At 41.9% G+C, this 21,223-nt stretch overlaps 1 protein-coding gene across 1 annotated transcript in view; it reads right to left on the bottom strand.

Annotated features, from left to right (window-relative positions):
- Window positions 1-586: 586 nt before the first annotated feature.
- The window catches only part of TMEM135 (transmembrane protein 135), a 203,107-nt gene continuing 182,470 nt past the window's right edge, over window positions 587-21,223 (bottom strand). The window contains exons 9-15 of the mRNA XM_070749598.1: window positions 19,665-19,734; window positions 11,043-11,210; window positions 8,626-8,689; window positions 7,208-7,284; window positions 5,815-5,913; window positions 3,411-3,478; window positions 587-1,148 (exon numbers count right to left, since the gene is read on the bottom strand). Coding sequence (XP_070605699.1) covers window positions 1,010-1,148; window positions 3,411-3,478; window positions 5,815-5,913; window positions 7,208-7,284; window positions 8,626-8,689; window positions 11,043-11,210; window positions 19,665-19,734 — 685 coding nt within the window. The 3' untranslated portion in view covers window positions 587-1,009. The remainder of the gene's footprint in view (window positions 1,149-3,410; window positions 3,479-5,814; window positions 5,914-7,207; window positions 7,285-8,625; window positions 8,690-11,042; window positions 11,211-19,664; window positions 19,735-21,223) is intronic.

Raw genomic sequence — 21,223 nt, 5'->3', positions numbered from 1 at the left:
ACAGTGTCATTTTTTTTCTCTCGTCAATCCATTTTATGCAAAAACTGAAAACTGCTACATTCCTCTTGAAAAGTCCAAATGTCCGACTTCGCCCCCCACACTTTTACCTCTCAGTGTGCAATTGGGTTTGGAGAGATGATGCTCTCGGAAGGCAGTACTCAAAGCCAACGTCGGATATAAACAGTGCAGTTCAGGGGTGGGTTCCAACCTACCTTGTTGGTGGTACGCTACCTCCTGTGCCACTCTTGGGCACGTGGGCACTTCGTGCCTCGGCGTGTGTGCACTTCGCACCTATGCGCATGCGCAGTTTAAAAAAAACACGATTTAAAAAAAAATTAAAAGATAGAGCCTACGGACTGGCACCAACTGATTGTGACATCATCAGCGGGTTGCTACCGGTTCGGGCGAACCGGTCCAAACTGGGAGGAACCTACCCCTGGTGCAGCTGTATAAATAAAATACCAGTATTGCCTTTTTAAACAATTGTCAAGAGCCATAATAATCTTTTTCTTAAAAAAAAACCTATCTAAAAGAAAATATTTTCCACTAGAATCTGATCTGCAACTATAGCATACATATACATATATTTGTTTTACGTACCTTTTATTTCTAAATGTAAAAATATCATTTTTATTTTTATTTTTTTTTAAAAAATCTACCTATTGGAATGAGTCAGAGTGAACTGGGGATGTATATCTTTTAAACCACACCTGGGCTTTTCTTTTTTTTAATTCTTTTTCATATATTAATCCGTTGATATATAATGCAATATTTTTTTTAAAATTCTATCAGGTTGAGTCAACCAGCCACAGTGGTCCAAAGCTTCTATCTAAGAAGGGAAGTGGAATTAAGCCACACCTTGTAATGGTGTTTCAGTATTTCGATTGTATAATATAACTTGCTGAAACAATACTGATGTGGAACACAAGCAGTCTTCCATCTATTTGATAGTTAAGTTAATTAACCCTTTAGGACAGCCGGTGGTAAGACATAATCGCAAATGGATGTATCAGTTCCAAGACTTTTCAACAGGTCTCTCTGGTGGAACAACTGTGTATCTTGGGTCCAATTCTGGACAGAAATCTTTAAAACGCATAGATGCTTGAGTACCGAATGCATCCAATGCTTTTCTGTTCATGATACCAAATCTAGAAAAATGAAAGATCCAAAATTAATGTACTGTATAACTCAAGGGAATAAAGCAACATAAAAACAGGATTGTGAACTCAGTGTTATGAATCTAAACTATTTTTTATGGCAAAGTTTAAGAAATTAAAACCACACTGCTCAAAAAAAATAAAGGGAACACTTAAACAACACAATATAACTCCAAGTAAATCAAACTTCTGTGAAATCAAATTGTCCACTTAGGAAGCAACACTGATTAACAATCAATTTCACATGTTGTCGTGCACATTCAACTTTGTACAGAACAAAGTATTCAATGAGAATATTTCATTCATTCAGATCTAGGATGTGTTATTTGAGTGTTCCCTTTATTTTTTTGAGCAATATATGTTCATCCTACTGAAAAACAATCATGAAATAATACATTTATTAAAAGAAGCATGCAATGATATATAAAGAAAAATATAATAAACTTGCTCTGTTTATATACTACTATGGTAAAATGATAAATGACAAAAATATTTTCAAATAAAATGTAGAAAAATATAATAAGCATACTATTATGTTTCATACACTGATATGGTAAAATGATATGGAATGACAATATTTTCAAATAAACCCAAGTAAAATGTTCCTTATATTAGGGCTCAAGTTGAGAATTTGTTTCCTGTTAAAGGCCTTTAAAAATTTCAGATGTTGGTATTAGGCTAAACAACTTTCAGTGAATGTTATTTCTGTTAGTCAAATACAGTGTTCCCTCGATTTCCGCGGGGGATGCGTTCCGAGACCGCCCGTGAAAGTCGAATTTCCACGAAGTAGAGATGCAGAAGTAAATACACCATTTTTGGCTATGAACAGTATCACAAGCCATCCCTTAACACTTTAAACCCCTAAATTACTATTTCCCATTGCCTTAAAAACCATTTACTCACCATTATTACTGGTACTCACCATTGAATAAGACACTTAGTGATCCTGATATTTATAAACATAATTATTTATTAACAATAATTATTTTTTTTGTTATTTATTTGCAAAAATTATTAGTTTGGTGATGATATATGACGTCATCAGGCGGGAAAAACCGTGGTATAGAAAAAAACCCACGAAGTATTTTTTATATAAAGAAAAATATAATAAACTTGCTCTGTTTATATTAATTAATATTTAATTTAATTAATATTTTTTGAAAAACCGTGGTATAGACTATTCGCGAAGTTTGAACCCGCGAAAATCGAGGGAACACTGTAGTTGAGAAAATGTTGCAATCTGAAATGTTATTCTATTTCTCTTTGGGACTAATGAAAGTTTAAAAAAAACTAAAATTGTGTTAAAATCGACACACTTTGTCTTAGTCACTCTATTTGGGGGAGCACAACTACAACTCTTACCTACTGAAGGGACAATTCTGCTCATGAAAATTGTGAAGGAACTCTAGGATCACAAGCAAAACTAGGAACCTTAAGAGGAAATCCAGACTTCATATAAGCTTTGCGCTCTTAGAATATTTTTTATATTTTTTTTAAAAAATCACGTTAATTAACCATCTCTTCATCTAACACAAAATGCCTTCAAAATTCCTTTAAAAAAGAAACTCTTGTATCTACCGTGTTTCTTACAGAAGTGGACAATGGTAATAGAAACATAGAAACATAGAAGTCTGATGGCAGAAAAAGACCTCATGGTCCATCTAGTCTGCCCTTATACTATTTCCTGTGTTTTATCTTAGGATGGATCTATGTTTATCCCAGGCATGTTTAAATTCAGTTACTGTGGATTTACCAACCACGTCTGCTGGAAGTTTGTTCTAAGGATCTACTATTCTTTCAGTAAAATAATATTTTTATTTATTTATTTATTATTTAGATTTGTATGCCGCCCCTCTCCCCTCTCATGTTGCTTTTGATCTTTCCCTCAACTAACTTCAGATTGTGTCCCCTTGTTCTTGTGTTCACTTTCCTATTAAAAACACTTCCCCCCTGGACCTTATTTAACACTTTGACATATTTAAATGTTTCAATCATGTCCCCCCTTTTCCTTCTGTCCTCCAGACTATACAGATTGAGTTCATTAAGTCTTTCCTGATACGTTTTATGCTTAATAATCAGTGAAACCCAAAGGTTCTTTTTCCAAAAAGTAACTGGACTTTCTGGATTTTTTTTTTTTTAACGTTTCATTTCTCATCCAAGAAACTTCCTAGAAAGTCCAGCTGCCTTTTCAGACAACCATGACTTGGATGATTGAGAATCTCCATGGACGTGTCACCACTGAGAGTTACTCACCTTCCTTTTGTTAATCGCAATAGGAATTTCCAGTATGAAGGTCGCAGATTCTGGACTTCCATCACAGCCTAAAATGAAAAAAAATATGGTTTTAACACCGTGGAAAAGGGATAGGGAGGGAAGAATAGAGATAGTTGGGATGTTGTGGTCAAAACAAAATACTTTCCCTTGAGAACCAAGGACATTCCTGCAGGTGTTCGAGAGGAGGGGTTTGATGTCACCTAGCAACTGGACAGTATCCTGATTGGACCATGTGACTGATTGTTTTGAGAAAGTTACAAACTTCTAGTTTTAATTAGGGGGAAGACCACAGGAATATTCAGGGTCAGTTTTCACCAGGCTGTGCCAATACTACATAGCCAATAAATCTATTCTTTGAGGAAATTGCCTGCCTCAGAATTTTTTTTATTATGGGTATGTTCCTTGGTACTCTGACAGCAGGCATTTCATTGCCAAATTAGGTAACATCGTCCATGCACTGAAATGTCTTCAAGGAAACCACCAAGTATAGAGAGAAGCAAGGACCTCTCAATTCGATCCTGAACAACAAATATTTTCCTCTTATCAGTGAAATTGTTTGGGGTTTTATTTATTTATTTATTGGATTTGTATGCCACCCCTCTCCGTGGACTCGGGGCGGCTAACAACAGTGACAAAAAACAGAATGTAAAAATCCAATACTACAACAGCTAAAAACCCTTGTTATAAAACCAATCATACATACAAACATACCATGCATAAATTGTAGAAGCCTAGAGGGAAAGATTATCTTAATTACCCCATGCCTGACGGCAGAGGTGGGTTTTGAGGAGCTTACGAAAGGCAAGGAGGGTGGGGGCTATTCTAATCTCTGGGGAGAGTTGGTTCCAGAGGGTCGGGGCCGCCACAGAGAAGGCTCTTCCCCTGGGCCCCGCCAACCAACATTGTTTAGTTGATGGGACCCGGAGAAGACCCACTCTGTGGGACCTAACTGGTCGCTGGTATTCATGTGGCAGAAGGCGGGTGATGGAAGATGTTCTCAGAAATGGCAGGTTTAGCAGCCTGAAAATATTAACACACCTCTTTAAAGTGAAATAGAGTCAAGTGATGGCGAACCTTTTTTCCCTCAGATGCCGAAAGCGTGTGTTCGCACACACTATCGTGCCCACATCCATAATTCAATGCTTGTGGAGGGCAAAAATTGCCTTACCTCCCCCCCCCCCAGAGGCCCATCTGGAGGCCAGAAAAGTCCCATTCCCAACTTCTAGTGGGCCCAGTAGGCCAGTTTTTCACCCTCTCCAGCTTTCAGAGCAGGGGTGGGCAATTAATTTTGCCATCGGGCTGCATGAGAAATTGGGATGGTTTTAGAGGGCCGGCCTAATATAATTAACTCAGTTCTACCCAATACTGTAAAGACCCCAGACCCTGGCCTGACCTAAACACCCAGACCCACTCTACAGACCCCTAATTGTTTGCTTTACGGCAACACGGTGCACCACAGTCACTGCGCTGGAGTGTTTGCGTGGTTTCTGTGCTCGGCCGCTCTTGGTAGGAGGTCGGGGTCCGCTCCAGTGCGAGGATGAAAGAGCTCACCGTGTCTGCCGGGACTCCTCCGGTTCCTGCTTTCTTCATGATTCATCAGGAAAGCAGGAACGGGAGGAGTCCCGGCAGACGTGGTGAGCTCTTTCATCCTCGCACTGGAGCAGACCCTGACCTCCACAGACCGGTCACAGACAGCGGGCGGGCCGGATGTGTCCCGCAGGCCACCCCTTGCCCAGGTCTGCTCCAGAAGCTTCCCTGGAGCCTGGAGTGGGGAAAACTCCCTCCCCCACCTCCCTCAGAGGCCCTCCGGAAGCCAAAAATGCCCTCCCAGAGCCTCTGTGTGAACCGAAAATCAGGTGGCCAATCCACACATGCGTGCTTGAGCTGAGCTAGGCTAGCATTTATTTATTTATTTATTTATTTATTTATTTATTTATTTATTTATTTATTCATTCATTCATTCATTCATTCATTCATTCATTCATTCATTCATTCATTCATTCATTTGATTTTTATGCCGCCCTTCTCCTTAGACTCAGGGCGGCTTACAACATGTTAGCAATAGCACTTTTTAACCGAGCCGGCCTATTGCCCCCACAATCCGGGTCCTCATTTTACCCACCTCGGAAGGACGGAAGGCTGAGTCAACCTTGAGCCGGTGATGAGATTTGAACCGCTGACCTTCAGATCCACAGTCAGCTTCAGTGGCCTGCAGTACAGCACTCTACCTGCTGCACCACCACGGCTCATGCCATCTGAGGCACCCATGCCATAGGTTCGCCATCGCTGGTCTAGGACAAACTGCCCGACATCCTTTTGCTTTACTTAACCAGCAACACTAGACATGAGCAAAAGCTTTCGAACCTAAAGAATAAAAACTCACAGCTTGGAAGCAGATGGCGGTGGATACAGCATAGATGATAGTGTCTGCGTGGGGGAAATAAGGAACCTTTCCAGCTTCGATGCCTTTGAAATACATAGTCTATAAAATTAAAAAGAGCAGTAGGTCTGGATAAATAAAAAAAAATATTTAAAACTTTGACACTGCATACATATTCAAAAGAAAACGGGGGAAATGGAGAAACGTATTGAACCACTAATTCGCAGTTAAATATAACCCTAGGAAAGAAGTATAGAGAGATAGAAACAAGATCATTTAAGAAGATTGCTTTATAATGAAATTAGGAAATGAAATGGGTGTAAATAAATAAGCTGTAAACAACAAGGTCCAGCCAAACAGCTGGCATTTATATTAAGTTCTGACACCAGTGTAAATTATTGTATAAAACATTATGCTTTACTGTGTAATGTTTTTTGTTTGTATGTTTGTTTATGTTCTTTTTTTCTGTTTTAAATGTAAATAACTAACAAAGATATATATGGGTATGGCTAGCTGATGAGGCCAAAATAAGGCTGAAATAGATCTATCCTAGTCTCCCTTAATTTTCAAATTCAGCAAAAAAACATATATATATATGTATGTATGTTTTTGTAGATTTTCACGGGTGCAGGTATGACAGTCTTGGCATATTCGGGTTTTTTCCCATGTAGGATTCAGAAATTTCCAAATCCTACACGGGAAAAAACCTGAATATGCCAAGACCGTCATACCTGTACCCGTGAAAATCTACGAAAACATATATATATGTCACATGTTGTTGGTTTTTTTTGCTGAACTTGAAAATTAAGGGAGACTAGAATAGATCTATTTAGAATAGAAATTAGTGAAATATGAAGATCTAAAAATCGAGCTGCAACGACTGGCATAAGCCCGTGAAAGTGGTCCCAGTGGTACTTGGCACGCTGGGCGCAGTACCAAAGGATTTCAGCGGACATTTGAAAACCATTGGAATTGACAAAATCTCCATTGGTCAATTGCAAAAGGCCGCTTTACTGGGATCGGCAAACATAATTCGCCGCTACATCACGCAGTCCTAGGTGCTTGGGAAGCGCCCGACTGGTGATGAAATACGAAATCCAGCATAGTGATCTTGTTTGCTGTGTTGTACTGACATAATAATAATAATAATAATAATAATAATAATAATAATAATAATAATAGGAAGAAGAAGAAGAAGAAGAAGAAGAAGAAGAAGAAGAAGAAGAAAGTAATAATAAGTGTTCAACTTGTGATATTGTGATACGAAATCCAGCTTGTTTGCTGTGTGTTACTGTCTTTTGTGAAGAATAATAATAACAATAATACAGAAAAGATATTCCAACAGGAAAAAGAGAGAGAGAGAGAGGGAGGGAGGGTGGGAGGGAGGGAGGCTTACCTCTACCAGTTTGGAAGCCAGGTACATTGAAATAGATGTGCTTCTATAAAACATCATTGACAATCCTGCTAGGGACCCTGTGAGGTTAGAAAAGAAAAGACGAAGCAAATCGGTCGCATTCTGGATACCAGACCATATGAAACTCCCAAATCAATGGAAAGAAAGGGAATGAAAAGGGTTTATCTAGTTCCATCCTGTCTCACCCTTGTGGACGCTGACTAGATGCCATTGAGACATCTCTCCATCTTGAAGACTTATAAAGAGCTCAGGCAGGGGTGGGCTTCAGAAACTGCGGCAACGGGTTCTCTATTTGGGTTGCTGGGTGTGGACATGGTGGGTGTAGCCTAGTTGGCTTCCTGCAGCACGGCGGGGTGGGGGCATTTTCGCCTTCCCCAGGCTCCGGAGGCTTTCCTTGAGCTTCTGGGAGGTCAAAAATTGCCTCCCCCAGGGCTCCCGAGGGCCTTTAGAGGCTGGAAATGTACCCATTTTTGGCCTTCCAGAACTTCTAGGAGGCCTGTTTCTCCCCCTCCCTCCCTTTTCACTCAAGGCTTTTCACTCTTAGGGAATTCCTACCTAGTGTTGTGGTTAGCTCTGGCCCTGCTCCTGCCCCAAGGACTGTGGATTTGGGGGAGACATCCACATGCTGCTGGCCTGTTTTTCCCCTGGTGGAATCTGCTGATGAAGGCTCCTCTGACCAAGAAGACATGAGTGACAGGGAGGAGGAGGAGAGTGTGGCAGACAGCTCAGAAGGAGATCAATTATCTCGCTCCTCCTTGGATTCAGAACAAGAGTTAATGATACAGCCACGCTTGCGGAGAGCGATGCATAGGCAGCAACAACTGAGTGATTATTATCAAAGAAAATGAGGCCACCTGTGGTTGGGTGGGGCTGTGGTCATTAGTGAGGCTGCTATAGATAGCAGCCTGTGGGTTTGGCCATTGTGGAGTATTATCTGATCGTTGTGTTTCGTGACTGCTTTACTGACTTTGATCTTTTGTGTGCTGATTTCCCCCCGCTTTGAAACTAAACCAGAGCAAAGTGTGTTTCACTTTGTGAAAGAAGAAGGACTGTGAATTGCCTCACAGCTGCAAGCTAAGTATCACAGAACTGATAAGGGACTTGTACAAATTACCAGTTTGTTTGGAGACGAGTGCTCTTTGCTATACCAAAAGAGGGCTTGGTTTAAGTGAATTTTCATTATAAAGAACATTGTTTTGAATTTTCAAACGTGTGTGTGTCTGAAATTGTATCTGTGCATTTTTGGGAGGATTCTACCAGAGAGCTCGACAGAACACCTAGTTTCCTGCCTAAGCATGGGGTTGTACTAGAAGACCTCCAAGGTCCCTTCCCGCTCCGTTATTCTATTCTACTAGCTTTGGGAATCTGAGAAAGGCTGTTGGGAGGAAACGTGGGCTTACCTGCAATGAGTGCGTGTAGTTCATCGTCCAGATTCCGTACCCATCGTAGGAAACAGCTTGTACCCTGCATTTTTAAGGTAATCATGGCAACATTTTTGTCATTGCAACACAATCACTTAGTAACAAAGATCCCAATAATAAACTTAACCAAGCAAAGGAAAAGGCTGATTAATTTATAGCTACTATTTTATAACCACCTTGTGCTATGACTGATAAAACAAAATAAACACTGTATTTAGATATATGTAAAAGGCTGTTCAACAGGAGAACGCTTCAGCCAAATTCAAAGGTGTATAGGTGTGTTTGCATACACACAAATGTAGATGTTCTTCCCTTCTTATACAGACTTCATTCAGTTATATAATAATTACAGGCTATCTTAAATAACCCCCTCAGACACAAAAAAAAGCCTGCATATTTCTTATCTACTTTAAACTTCTGTTATGGAAAGTTTGTTTTACCAATACATTTAGGCATTGCATATAAAACAGTGCATAGTAACATCTTATCCTTAAATGACTTTTTTAGTTTTAACAGTGACACAGCTTAAAACTCAATGGAAATAGCTTTAAACGTGACTTGAAAAAAACCTTGATTTTTGTAAACGAGTTGTCAAAGCCTGGAATTCAGGATTCAGTTGTTTCAGACTTTCACAGTTTTAATTCTAACTTAATTTCGGTGCACTTCACCCCCTATTTCGTAAGGGGGCGCATGTAAGTGCCTAATGGGCCTATCGCCCCTATCAAACTTTACTGGTTTTCATTTTGTTTGTTTGAATTTGTAATTTTCATTTTGGCAAATAAATTTAAGTAAATGAACAAATTTACAGAGAGAGCAGCATACAAATCCAATAAATAAATAGATAGCTTGGTGGGGTGATTAATTTTTATCCAAATTAGTTTTTTTCTAGCTTTCTTTTCCCCTTCAAAACTGTTTGCAAGTAACACGTTGAATTTAGCTTCAAGAGATACTCTGCCCTAGAACAACAAAGGCCCATTTAGCTAAAGGGTTGAAACTAATGTTGGGCGAACCCGTCAAAGTTCGGGTTCGGCGAGTTCGGCCGAATGTGACGTTGGAGTTTGGGTTCGGGCCCCGAACTCGAACCCGAACCCCAACACCTCTGGCTCGGCAGGAGGTGAAGCACTGGGGGGGGGGGGGAGGTCAGGCTCCAATCCCCAGTAGCTCAGCAGGGAGCGTGCCTCCCTGTCTTTGCAGCCAGCAGGAGAGCCGCGGTGGAACAAGCAAGAGACCCCCTAAGCGGGCTCCAGGGAAATGGGATTCCCCGCCTCCTTTTGCTTGCACCCCCTCTCCCCGGTCTGTGGGAAATCCACACCTCCCCTCCCTCTTTGTGCTCCAAAGGTCCGGATTCCCTCCGCCCTTTTAAAGCCCTTCAGGGGCAGAGCCCTCCTCATCTCTCCCTCCCGCCCACTGTTGTGTTTGGGCCTGGGCCAGCTGTTGCTCCCACAGATGGGAGAGACGCGGCACAAAGTGAATATGAAAGCCTGGCTGACAGCCAGGAAGATGTGGCAGACAGCCAGGAGCATTCAGCAGACAGCCCAGGGGATTTGGCCTGCAGTCCCTCAGACAGTCTTTCTTCCCTGAGTTCGTCTGCAGATCAATATATTGATCTATGTAGCCAAAGAGCTATGCAAAGAAGGGATCGCTTTAAGGAGTATTACAAATCATTATAGGAGCACCTGGGCTGGGTGTGGTTCCCTTAATGAGGGCTAAAGGGATAAAAGGGAACAAGGGCCAAGGAAAACTGTGGCTGTTTATCTGTGTTGTTTTGTGGTTTCTGCTTCAATGTTTCTGTGCCGTTGGAGTTTTCAACCCAGTTTTTTCAGACAAGTGGGAGGTGAAAACTCTGGGACTTGCTGTTTGCTTCAAAGATTCAAAAGGACTCCTGAAACGTCTTTGCTCACTCCAGGTTGTCTTTGTTTGTTTTTCCCTGTGTTTTTTGTATGCGGCTGAAGTAAGCCTTGCATTGTTTTTGGACATTACGAACTGTTTTTTGAGTAAGCTCTTTTAGTTTATCTAATACAAGTTTGCTGATTAGCGGAGCACGTGTGTGTTTGATTTCTTTTCATTAGACTATTACGCATTGCCGAGCCAGTCAGGCAGAACACCCACCGCCTGCTTAAAGCTGCTGGCCGGGGTCCTGAATACCCGGCATGTGCAGAGCGCCTCACACACACCCCCCCCCGCTGCTGCAATAGTATCATGGTGTTCGATCGAACGCCGAACCTGAACACAGACTTCTGGAAAACTCCGGGATCGGGTTCGGTATACTGTTCACAGCCAAGTTCGGCACGGACCCAAACTATGCCCAACACTAGTTGCAACAGCAGCAGCTGCTCAAACCGGATGAGGAGTTTAGCATAAGCACATTCTAATCTTTAAGCACTTGTGAAACTTACTTTATATATGCTGACAAATGACCCAAGGAAAGCGCCAAGCTGGAAATTTTCTTTGTTGTAGAAAAGCGAGAGAAGCCGGGACGGTTCTGTGAAGAGATGTCGGAAGGTGGATGGGATGCGAAGGCAACACTGGATCAGGTATCCGACGCTAAACATCCTAATGAAGCCCTAGAAAAGATATTGAAGAAGGTGCCGTGAGAGAGAGAAAAACAGCCTTAGGAACTCACAAGGAATGACGGGCTGCATTAACAGAGAATCAAGATCACGTGAAGTGTTAATGCCACTATATAATGCCTTGGTAAGGCCACACTTGGAATACTGCATTCAGTTTTGGTCGACACGATGTTGAGACTCTAGAAAGAGTGCGGAGAAGAGCAACCAAGATGATTAGGGGCCTGGAGGCTGAAACATATAAAGAATGGCTGCTGGAATTGGGTTTGTCTAGTTCGATGAAAAGGATGACATAATAGCAGTCCAGAATACTTCCGGAACCGCCTGCTACCCCACGAATCCCAGCGACCAATAAGGTCCCCCAGGGTTGGCCTTCTCCAGGTCCCGTCGACTAAACAATGTCGTTTGGCGGGCCCCAGGGAAAGACCCTTCTCTGTGGCGTCCCCGGCCCTCTGGAATCGACTCCCCCCAGAGATTAGAACTGCCCCCACCCTCCTTGTCTTTCGTAAACTACTCAAGACCCACCTATACCGCCAGGCATGGGGGAGTTGAGACACCTTCCCCCCAGGCTCTTTATATTTTATGTTTGGTATGTATGTGTTGTTTGGTTTTTAAATATGATAGGGTTTTATATGCTTCTTTTTTAATATTAGATTTGTTTCACTATAATATTGTTTTTTATTATTGTTGTGAGCCGTCCCGAGTCTTCGGAGAGGGACGGCATACAAATCTAATAAATAATAATAATAATAATAATAATAATAATAATAATAATTATTATTATTATTAAATATTTGGGGTGCCACAAAGAAGAGGGGGTCAGGCTATTCTCCAAAGCACCTGAGGGTAGAACAGGAAGCAATGGATGGAAACTAATCAAGGAGAGAAACAATCTGCAACTAAGAAGTTTCCTGAACTATGAGAACAATTAACCAGTGGAACAACTTGCCTCCAGAAGTTGTAGGTGCTCCAGTACTGGAGGTTTTTAAGAAGAGATTGGGTAACTATTTGTCTGAAATGGTATAGGGTTTCCTGCCTAAGCAGGGGTTGGACTAGAAGACCTCCAAGGTCCCTTCCAACTCTGCTATTCTGTTCTGTTCTATTGTATTCTATTCTATTTGAATCCTTGGAGAGGGACAGCACGTAAATCCGATGAATAAAAATATTCTATTCTATTCTATTCCACTCTTTACTAAATGCTCTTGTTGTTCCAATTTGTTTTATCTCAAAATGTTATTGGATCAATCTGATTTGTGTTTCCTATTACCCATCCATGAACAGTTCTATAATCTTCACAATATATTGCAATACAGGAAGTCTTTAACTTATGACATGGGACACGGGCCACATGGGACACTTCGCCACCAACCAATCAGAAGGCTCCTAACAAAATGCTACTTTGGGAAAGAAAGAATGGGACAGTTCGTCTCCTCTTGATTTATCCTTCCCTGTTTGCAGAGAGAGAGAGGTCCATTCATGCTCTGGGCATCTAGACGATCCCATGCTCTTTTCACCCTCCCTCTGATCATGTGGAGAGTCCCCAAAGTGTGTGGGGGGGGAGCTTTGGGAACTCTTTCACACCCACAACCCCCTCCCCCCCACACACACACCAGTTCATCTTGAGGATCCCCAGAAGTGGGAGGGGGCATTGGGAGATCTTTCATGCACACACACACACATATGCACACACACACACACCCAGTTATAGTCTGACCCCCTCCTCAAGCAGGAGACTGTTACAGAATCATGGAGTTGGAGTGGATCTCAGAGGCCATCTAGTCTGACCCCTTGCTCAATCAGGAAACTGATACAGAATGATAGAGGTGGAGGGGACCTCAGAGATCATCTAGTCCTCCCCCCTGCTCAATCCTGGTCAAATTTCTGGGCTGCTAAATTGGCTGGTGGAACTTCCTGCCTGACAACAAGCTAAGCCTATGCGTTAAGATTAGCAATTTTAAAAAACCTTGGACTTGTGTGGACTTCAACTCCTTGAATTGCTGTCTGGAATTCTCGGAAATTGAACTCCGCACATCTTAAAAGTTGCCAGGTTTCAAACACATTATAGATTTTGCGCTGTCCTATTTGTTTGTTTGCTTGTTTTGTGAAGTACATATTGCTGGTATACAGAGATATAATAATACTTATATACATGAACCTAGTAAAAGAGAAACATTAGGGCAGGGGACCGAAGGCACTCTGGTGCACTTATGCACGCCCCTTACTGACCTCTTAGGAATCGGCAGAGGTCATCAGTGGATAGTCTAAGGGTAAAGTTTTGGGGGTTAGGTGATGATACTACAGAATCAGGTAGTGAATTCTGTTGTGGTTAGCTCTGGCCCAGCTCCTGCCCCAAGGACTGTGGATGTGGGGGAGACATCCACATGCTGCAGGCCTGTTTTGCCCCCAGTGGAATCTGCTGATGAAGGCTCCTCTGACCAAGAAGACATGAGTGACAGGGAGGAGGAGAGTGTGGCAGACAGCTCAGAAGGAGATCAATTATCTAGCTCCTCCTTGGATTCAGAACAAGAGTTAATGATACAGCCACGCATGCGGAGAGCGATGCATAGGCAGCAACAACTGAGAGATTATTATCAAAGAAAATGAGGCCACCTGTGGTTGGGTGGGGCTGTGGTCATTAGTAAGGCTGCTATAAATAGCAGGCTGTGGGTTTGGCCATTGTGGAGGATTATCTGATCGTTGTGTTTCGTGACTGCTTTATTGACTTTGACCTTTTGTGTGCTGATTTTTCCCCCGCTTGGAAACTAAACCAAAGCAAAGTGTGTTTCACTTTGTGAAAGAAGGACTGTGAATTGCCTCACAGCTGCAAGCTAAGTATCACAGAACTGATAAGGGACTTGTACAAATTACCAGTTTGTTTGGAGATGAGTGCTCTTTGCTATACCAAGAGGGCTTAGTTTAAGTGAATTTTCATTATAAAGAACATTGTTTTGAATTTTCAAACGTGTGTGTGTGTGTCTGAAATTTGTACCTGTGAATTTTGGGGAGGATTCTACCAGAGAGCCCAACAGAACAAGTTCTATGCATCAACTACTCGGTTACTAAAGTCGTATTTACTTTAGTTGAGTTTCTAAGGGCCTGCCATACGGAACATTTCTTTTATTGTATATTTTCATGATTGTTGTTAGCCGCCCCGGGTTTTCGGAGAGGGGCGGCATATAAATCCAATGAAACTTGAAACTTTTAGCCTTTGCGTAATGTGATTCTCGGGAATCTGTAGGAGTCCTTTGTAAGGCTGTCAATTCAGATTTCTAAACCCTTCTCTCTCTCTCTCTCTCTCTCTCTCTCTCACACACACACAAACTAGCAGCAACACAGCGAGCATAGCACAACTTATCTTAAAGCAAACAGCTCCAGATGACTAAAGCTACCAAACTGAGCCAAGAAAAAGGCAAAACCATTTCAGAGTCATTAACCTCAAGCAGAATTCTTTTTTCGACTCCCAAAATGCAGACAAAAGTTGTAAATACAAAAACGGTTTTAAAGAAATTAATATCTCTCTCTCTCTCTCTCTCTTGTCCTGGTCAAGATTTCCTCAAAGGACTTGGTTGATTATTGTGAGAAAGGGAACACGAGCCTCATTTACAATGACCCTTTCAATTTCTTGACCTTCAAGGAGGTCGCTTTCTATTTTTAAACGGAGTATTTAAAAAATCTTGATGATTTATTTATAGTGCTGATTACTGTGCATTACTTTACAGGGTCAGGGTACAAGAATTTTGGGTGTAATTAAAGAGGCCAGGGTGTGCTGGGAGCCGTGAGGGAAGTAATTGCTGAAAATATATGTCTCGGCAATGAAATTTAAGCAGGTTTGTGTGAGGCTATTGTGAACAAAGTCAACACGTAAATTGGAATTGGACAGCATAAAAGTCAAATTATTATTATTATTAATAATAATAATAATAATAATAATAATAATAATAATAATCCACTGGAACTTGTGCCGGAACTACCATTTACCAGTGGCAAAGAACTGGTGGGATCATAAGCCCGAAAAAGTGGTTGCAAATGAGCAAGCAAAACTACTGTGGGACTTCCGACTTCAGACTGACCGAATTCTGAAGCATAACACACCACACATTGTGATCGTGGAGAAAAAGAAAGTATGGATCATCGACATCGCAATCCCAGGAGACAGCAGAATTGAGGAGAAGCAGCTAGAGAAATTAGTGAAATACGAAGGTCTAAAAATTGAGCTGCAACGACTCTGGCATAAGCCAGTGAAAGTGGTCCCAGTGGTACTTGGCACGCTGGGCGCAGTGCCAAAGGATCTCAGCGGACATTTGAAAACCATTGGAATTGACAAAATCTCCATCTGTCAATTGCAAAAGGCCGCTTTACTGGGATCGGCAAACATAATTCGCCGCTACATCACGCAGTCCTAGGTGCTTGGGAAGCGCCCGACTGGTGATGAAATACGAAATCCAGTATAGTGATCTCGTTTGCTGTGTTGTACTGACATAATAATAATAATAATAATAATAATAATAATAATAATAATAATAAATAATAATAATAATAATAATAATAATAATAATAATAATAATAATAATAATAATATCATCTCTCAACATCTATGGGGCTGACCGAAGCTTACCAAAGCAATAACTTAAGTTGAATACTTAAGTAGATGACATACAAATGAAACAGACTTTCATATGGAAGGGAGGGAGGGAGGAAGGAAGGAAAGGAGTAAAAAAGAAAGTAAACATATTGTATTGTGCGCACAACTGACATCTTACACCTCAACCCAGTGCTATCTTATTAAATGCTTCACAACAAAACCCCACTCCTATCCCTGGGAATTTCAGACAGCTGTTAAAGATCGTGTGTACATTTATCCAAGATGATTATCATACAAGAGGCAGTTTTAATCCATATATTCTGCCCATATGCTGCAGGTGTCACATAACTGACATGCCAAAATGAGATTTACATACCACAGTTTAATTATCTACCATACGGAGCCTACATTTGGTGGTCTTTCCTCAACACACTGAACGATATTCCGGCCGGGAGCTTTATCTGTTTTTTCCTGCCTGGGATCATATAGGTGGATCCGTTATGTTCAAGGGGGAATTATGGAGATGCGGTTCTCTCACTAACTGTAGAACAGAATTTGTAAATTAAGTACAGTGATACCTCATCTTACAAACGCCTTGTGATACAAACTTTTCGAGATACAAAGTTTAAGATTTTTTTTGCCTCTTCTTACAAATTATTTTCACCTTACAAACCCAATGCCGCCGCTGGGATGCCCCACCTCTGGACTTCTGTTGCCAGCGAAGCACCATTTTTTGCGCTGCTGGGATTCCCCTGCAGCATCACAAAAACACGGAAGTCCGGAGGTGGGGTTTCCCATGGAGGGGAGCCTCAGGGGAATCTCAGCAGCGCAAAAACGGGCGCTTCGGCTGGCAAAAGGGGTGAATTTTGGGCTTGCACGCATTAATCGCTTTTCCATTGATTCCTATGGGAAATATTGTTTCATCTTACAAACTTTTCACCTTAAGAACTTCGTCCTGGAACCAATTAAGTTTGTAAGACAAGGTATCACTGTACTGAGTGGTTTATTGGAGGTAAAAATAATCGGAAGATGATGGCTTGTGATGATATTCATGGTATAAAAAAAGAGGGCCGCCTGTGTTTTGTCTATCGCAGGGGTGTCAAACTGAAGGCTGTGGGGCTGTGCTGGAAACAGTGAAGGACTGGTCCATGGGGCTTCTGCCAGTGGAGACAGAGCTCGGGATGGCCGCCTGTGACCCTCCCAAACTCCGTTTTTGCTGGCAGAGCATTGCAAGAAGCCGTCGTAGCAGAAAATGGAGCTTGTGAGCTCCATTTTGGCAGGCAGAGCACTCCAACCACCATATTCTCCCCCAAGATGAGTGACACTGAGCTGGCTACGCCTACCCTAGCCATTGCCACCCCGGTGCCCTGAGGTCCAACACAAACCTGATGTAAGAATAGAAGGAATAATGGGAAGGATACAAAAAATTAAAACAGAGAAATTTCAGGAAATGGAAAGGAAAATATATCTAAAATGGTATAGAACTCCTGCCCAGCTGGCATATATGATTGGAGGACTAAGCCCTAAATGTTGGCATTGTGGTCGTGCAGTGGGATGGTACACACATCTTTGGTGGGAATGTGAGGAGATTCAAAAGTTCTGGACTTTAATACTGAAAAATATAAATGGAATAGTTAAAAATGAATTGCGGGTAGGATGGGACATAATAGAAGGAGGCATTAAAGAAACTCAAGGAATGAAGACAGAAGAAAAAGAAGTATTAAGGACTATGATAAAATCTGTTCATGCAACTATAGTATATGGATGGAAGGATAAAAGTAAATGGACACTAAAACGATGGAACTCTGAGAGGGTTAAGGGTGAAAAGTATGAAAATTAAAAATAAATAATTTTTTAAAAAACCCAAAACCTGATGTGGCCCTCAATGAAATTGAGTTTGACACCCCTGGTCTATTACCTATCTCTGCCATAAAATATGATTGATTGATCTATCTATCTATCTATCTATCTATCTATCTATCTATCTATCTATCTATCTATCTATCTATCTATCTATCTATCTATCCATCCATCCATCCATCCATCCATCCATCCATCCATCCATCCATCCATTTATTCATTCAATTTTTATGTTGTCCTTCTCCTTAGACTAAGGGCTTACAACATGTTATCAATAGCACTTTTTAACAGAGCCAGCCTGTTGCTCCCACAATCCGGGTCCTCATTTTACCCACCTCGGAAGGATGGAAGACTGAGTCAACCTTGAGCCGGTGATGAGATTTGAAGCGCTGACCTGCAGATCTACAGTCAGCTTCAGTGGTCTGCAGTACAGCGCTCTACCTGCTGCGCCACTTCGGCTCTTACTAATATAATTTAATTTAATAATTTAATTTAATTTAATTTATTTGTCTTCTATGCCGCCCAATGCCGTAGGACTCAGGGCAGCTTACAACAATAGAAAAGAATACAGTGATACAATAATAAAAAAGAAGTCGAACAACAACCGAATACAAACAAACTAAATTGCAGCATTCACATAAACTTAAGCGACAAGAACATGGCTTGAGAGACAGTGATGGCGAACCTTTTTTTCCTTGGGTGACGAAAGAGTATGCGCCTGCAGTATTGCACATGTGAAAGTGCCTACACCCATAATTCAACGCCGGGGGAGGGTGCAAACAGCTTCTCCCACCCCCAGTGGCCCTCTGGAGGCCGGAAACAGCCTGTTTCCCAACTTCTGGTGGGCCCAGTAGGCTCGTGTTTCACCCTCCCCAGACTCTAAATCAGTGGTTCTCAACCTTTCTAAGGCCGCGACCCCTTAATACAGTTCCTCGTGTTGTGGTGACCCCCAACCGTAAGTCTAGCGCCAATTCTCCCAACAGAGCTTTGAGCTGATTGGCAGGAAGGTCAGACAGACGCCCCTACTGTAAACGCCTGATTGGTCAGATTGTAAAAATATGTTCCAAGATGCCAGAATAGAAGCTTTAGTTCCTAATTCCAGGGGAAATTTGTCTTTACCCAGGGTCTCAGGCAACCCCCGTGAAATGGTCAATCGACCCCCAAAGGGGTCCCGACCCCCAGGTTGAGAACCTCTGCTGTAAAGGCTTCCCTGGGGCTGCGGGAGGATAAAAACACCCTCCCCCATCTGTCCGGAAGCTCTCTGGAAGCCAAAAACACCCTCCCAGAGCCTCTGTGCAAGCCAAAAATCAGCTGGCCAGCACACAAATGCACATTGGAGCTTAGCTAGGGCAACGGCTCACGGGCCAGCAGTTATGGCTCCCCATGCCACCTGTGGTATACCTGCACCATAGGTTCGCCATCACTGCTATATGACAAGAATCATGTATGATTAACATTCATTCTAGGTCCCTATATCCATTTCTAGACCACGGATTAGGAAATTAAGAGCAGGAACAACCCCATTGCAACATAGAAACATAGAAGACTGATGGCAGAAAAAGACCTCATGGTCCATCTAGTCTGCCCTTATACTATTTCCTGTATTTTATCTTACAATGGATCTATGTTTATCCCAGGCATGTTTAAATTCAGTTACTGTGGATTTATCTACCACGTCTGCTGGAAGTTTGTTCCAAGGATCTACTACTCTTTCAGTGAAATAATGTTTTCTCACGTTGCTTTTGATCTTTCCCCCAACTAACTTCAGATTGTGTCCCCTTGTTCTTGTGTTCACTTTCCTATTAAAAACACTTCCCTCTTGAACCTTATTTAACCCTTTAACATATTTAAATGTTTCGATCATGTCCCCCCTTTTCCTTCTTTCCTCCAGACTATACAGATTGAGTTCATTATACATTATACATGACTATACATTCACCCGTTTCTTTTATTTGCCTGTTAGTTTTCGGGTTATGTATCTGCGAATGGAGAGGCTGGTGTCGACTCACTTTAATGCAATACGAGATGCAGTTTTCTTCGTAGTGCTTACAGCATCTGTGCCTGGGACCATTTTTGCATCTGAAAAAGCAAACAAGACAACGTTGGCTCTCTAGATTTCTTCTGCATTCCACAGCTATGCGTTCCATTTCCTCCAATTGCATGCAAAGTATTCTCCTATTATCAGCACTTCACTGTTCATATTTTATCAGGTTTTTTTTAATTTATGGTGCCTAGATGTGCTACCTGTAACAGTACGTTTTGGAAACGTGGCATGTTTTATACAATGAAGGCAAAAGCTTTCTTCTCCAACACACAAAGGAACCCGTTAATAGGACAGAAAATAAGCAAGATTCTTTCTCCCAGTTCTCCAGAAACTGGGATTAACAATTGGGGGGGGGGGGTGTTCCTTGGTGGTCTCTGAGCTTGTTTGGTTTTTTGCAGACTGTATCCCTGTATATGGAGATAGATGTTGTGTTTGTCTTTTATATTACATTACATTACATTGTATTATCCTCCTCGATCCACAGCTGACATTGGAACATCATCTTTCGGCTGTGGCGAGGAGGGCGTTTGCCCAGGTTCGCCTGGTGCACCAGTTGCGGCCCTATTTGGACAGGGAATCATTGCTCACAGTCGCTCATGCCCTCATCACCTCAAGGTTCGATTACTGCAATGCTCTCTACATGGGGCTACCTCGGAAAAGTGTTCGGAAACTTCAGATCGTGCAGAACACGGCCGCGAGAGCCATCGTGGGGCTTCCCAGATTCGCCCACGTATCTACAACACTCCGTGGCCTGCATTGGCTGCCGATCAGTTTCCGATCACAACTCAAAGTGTTGGTCATGACCTTTAAAGCCCTACATGGCATTGGACCAGAGTACCTCCAGAACTGCCTGCTACTGCACGAATCCCAGCGGCCGATAAGGTCCCACAGAGTTGGCCTCCTCCGGGTCCCGTCGACTAAACAATGTCGTCTGGCGGGCCCCAGGGGAAGAGCCTTCTCTATGGCGGCCCCCGTACCTCTGGAATCAACTCCCCCCGGAGATTAGAACTGCTCCCACCCTCCTTGTCTTCCGTAAACTACTTAAGACCCACCTATTTATTTATTTATTTATTTATTTATTTATTTATTTATTTATTTATTTATTTATTTATTTATTTATTTATTTATTTATTTATTTATTTATTTATTTATTTATTTATTACTTAGATTTGTATGCCGCCCCTCTCCGAAGACTCGGGGCGGCTCACAACATGTGGAAACAAATCATAAATAATCTGACAATTTAAAATATTAAAGATTTTAAAAAGACCCCATATACTAACAGACATACACACAAGCATACCATATATAAATATATGCCGCCTATACCGCCAGGCATTGGGGATTTGAGACATCTTTCCCCCAGGCTTATTATAATTTATGTTTGGTATGTATGTGCTGTTTGGTTTTTAATTATGATAGGGTTTTTAGTTTTTTAATATTATTTTTTGTGCCATTATAATATTGTTTTTATCGTTGCTGTGAGCCGCCCCGAGTCTTCGGAGAGGGACGGCATACAAATCT

Source organism: Erythrolamprus reginae, chromosome 4 (assembly GCF_031021105.1).
Source record: "Erythrolamprus reginae isolate rEryReg1 chromosome 4, rEryReg1.hap1, whole genome shotgun sequence".
Taxonomy (NCBI): Eukaryota; Metazoa; Chordata; class Lepidosauria; order Squamata; family Dipsadidae; genus Erythrolamprus; species Erythrolamprus reginae.
Note: the sequence above shows the minus strand (reverse complement) of the source record. Positions and strands in the feature narration are given on the sequence as shown.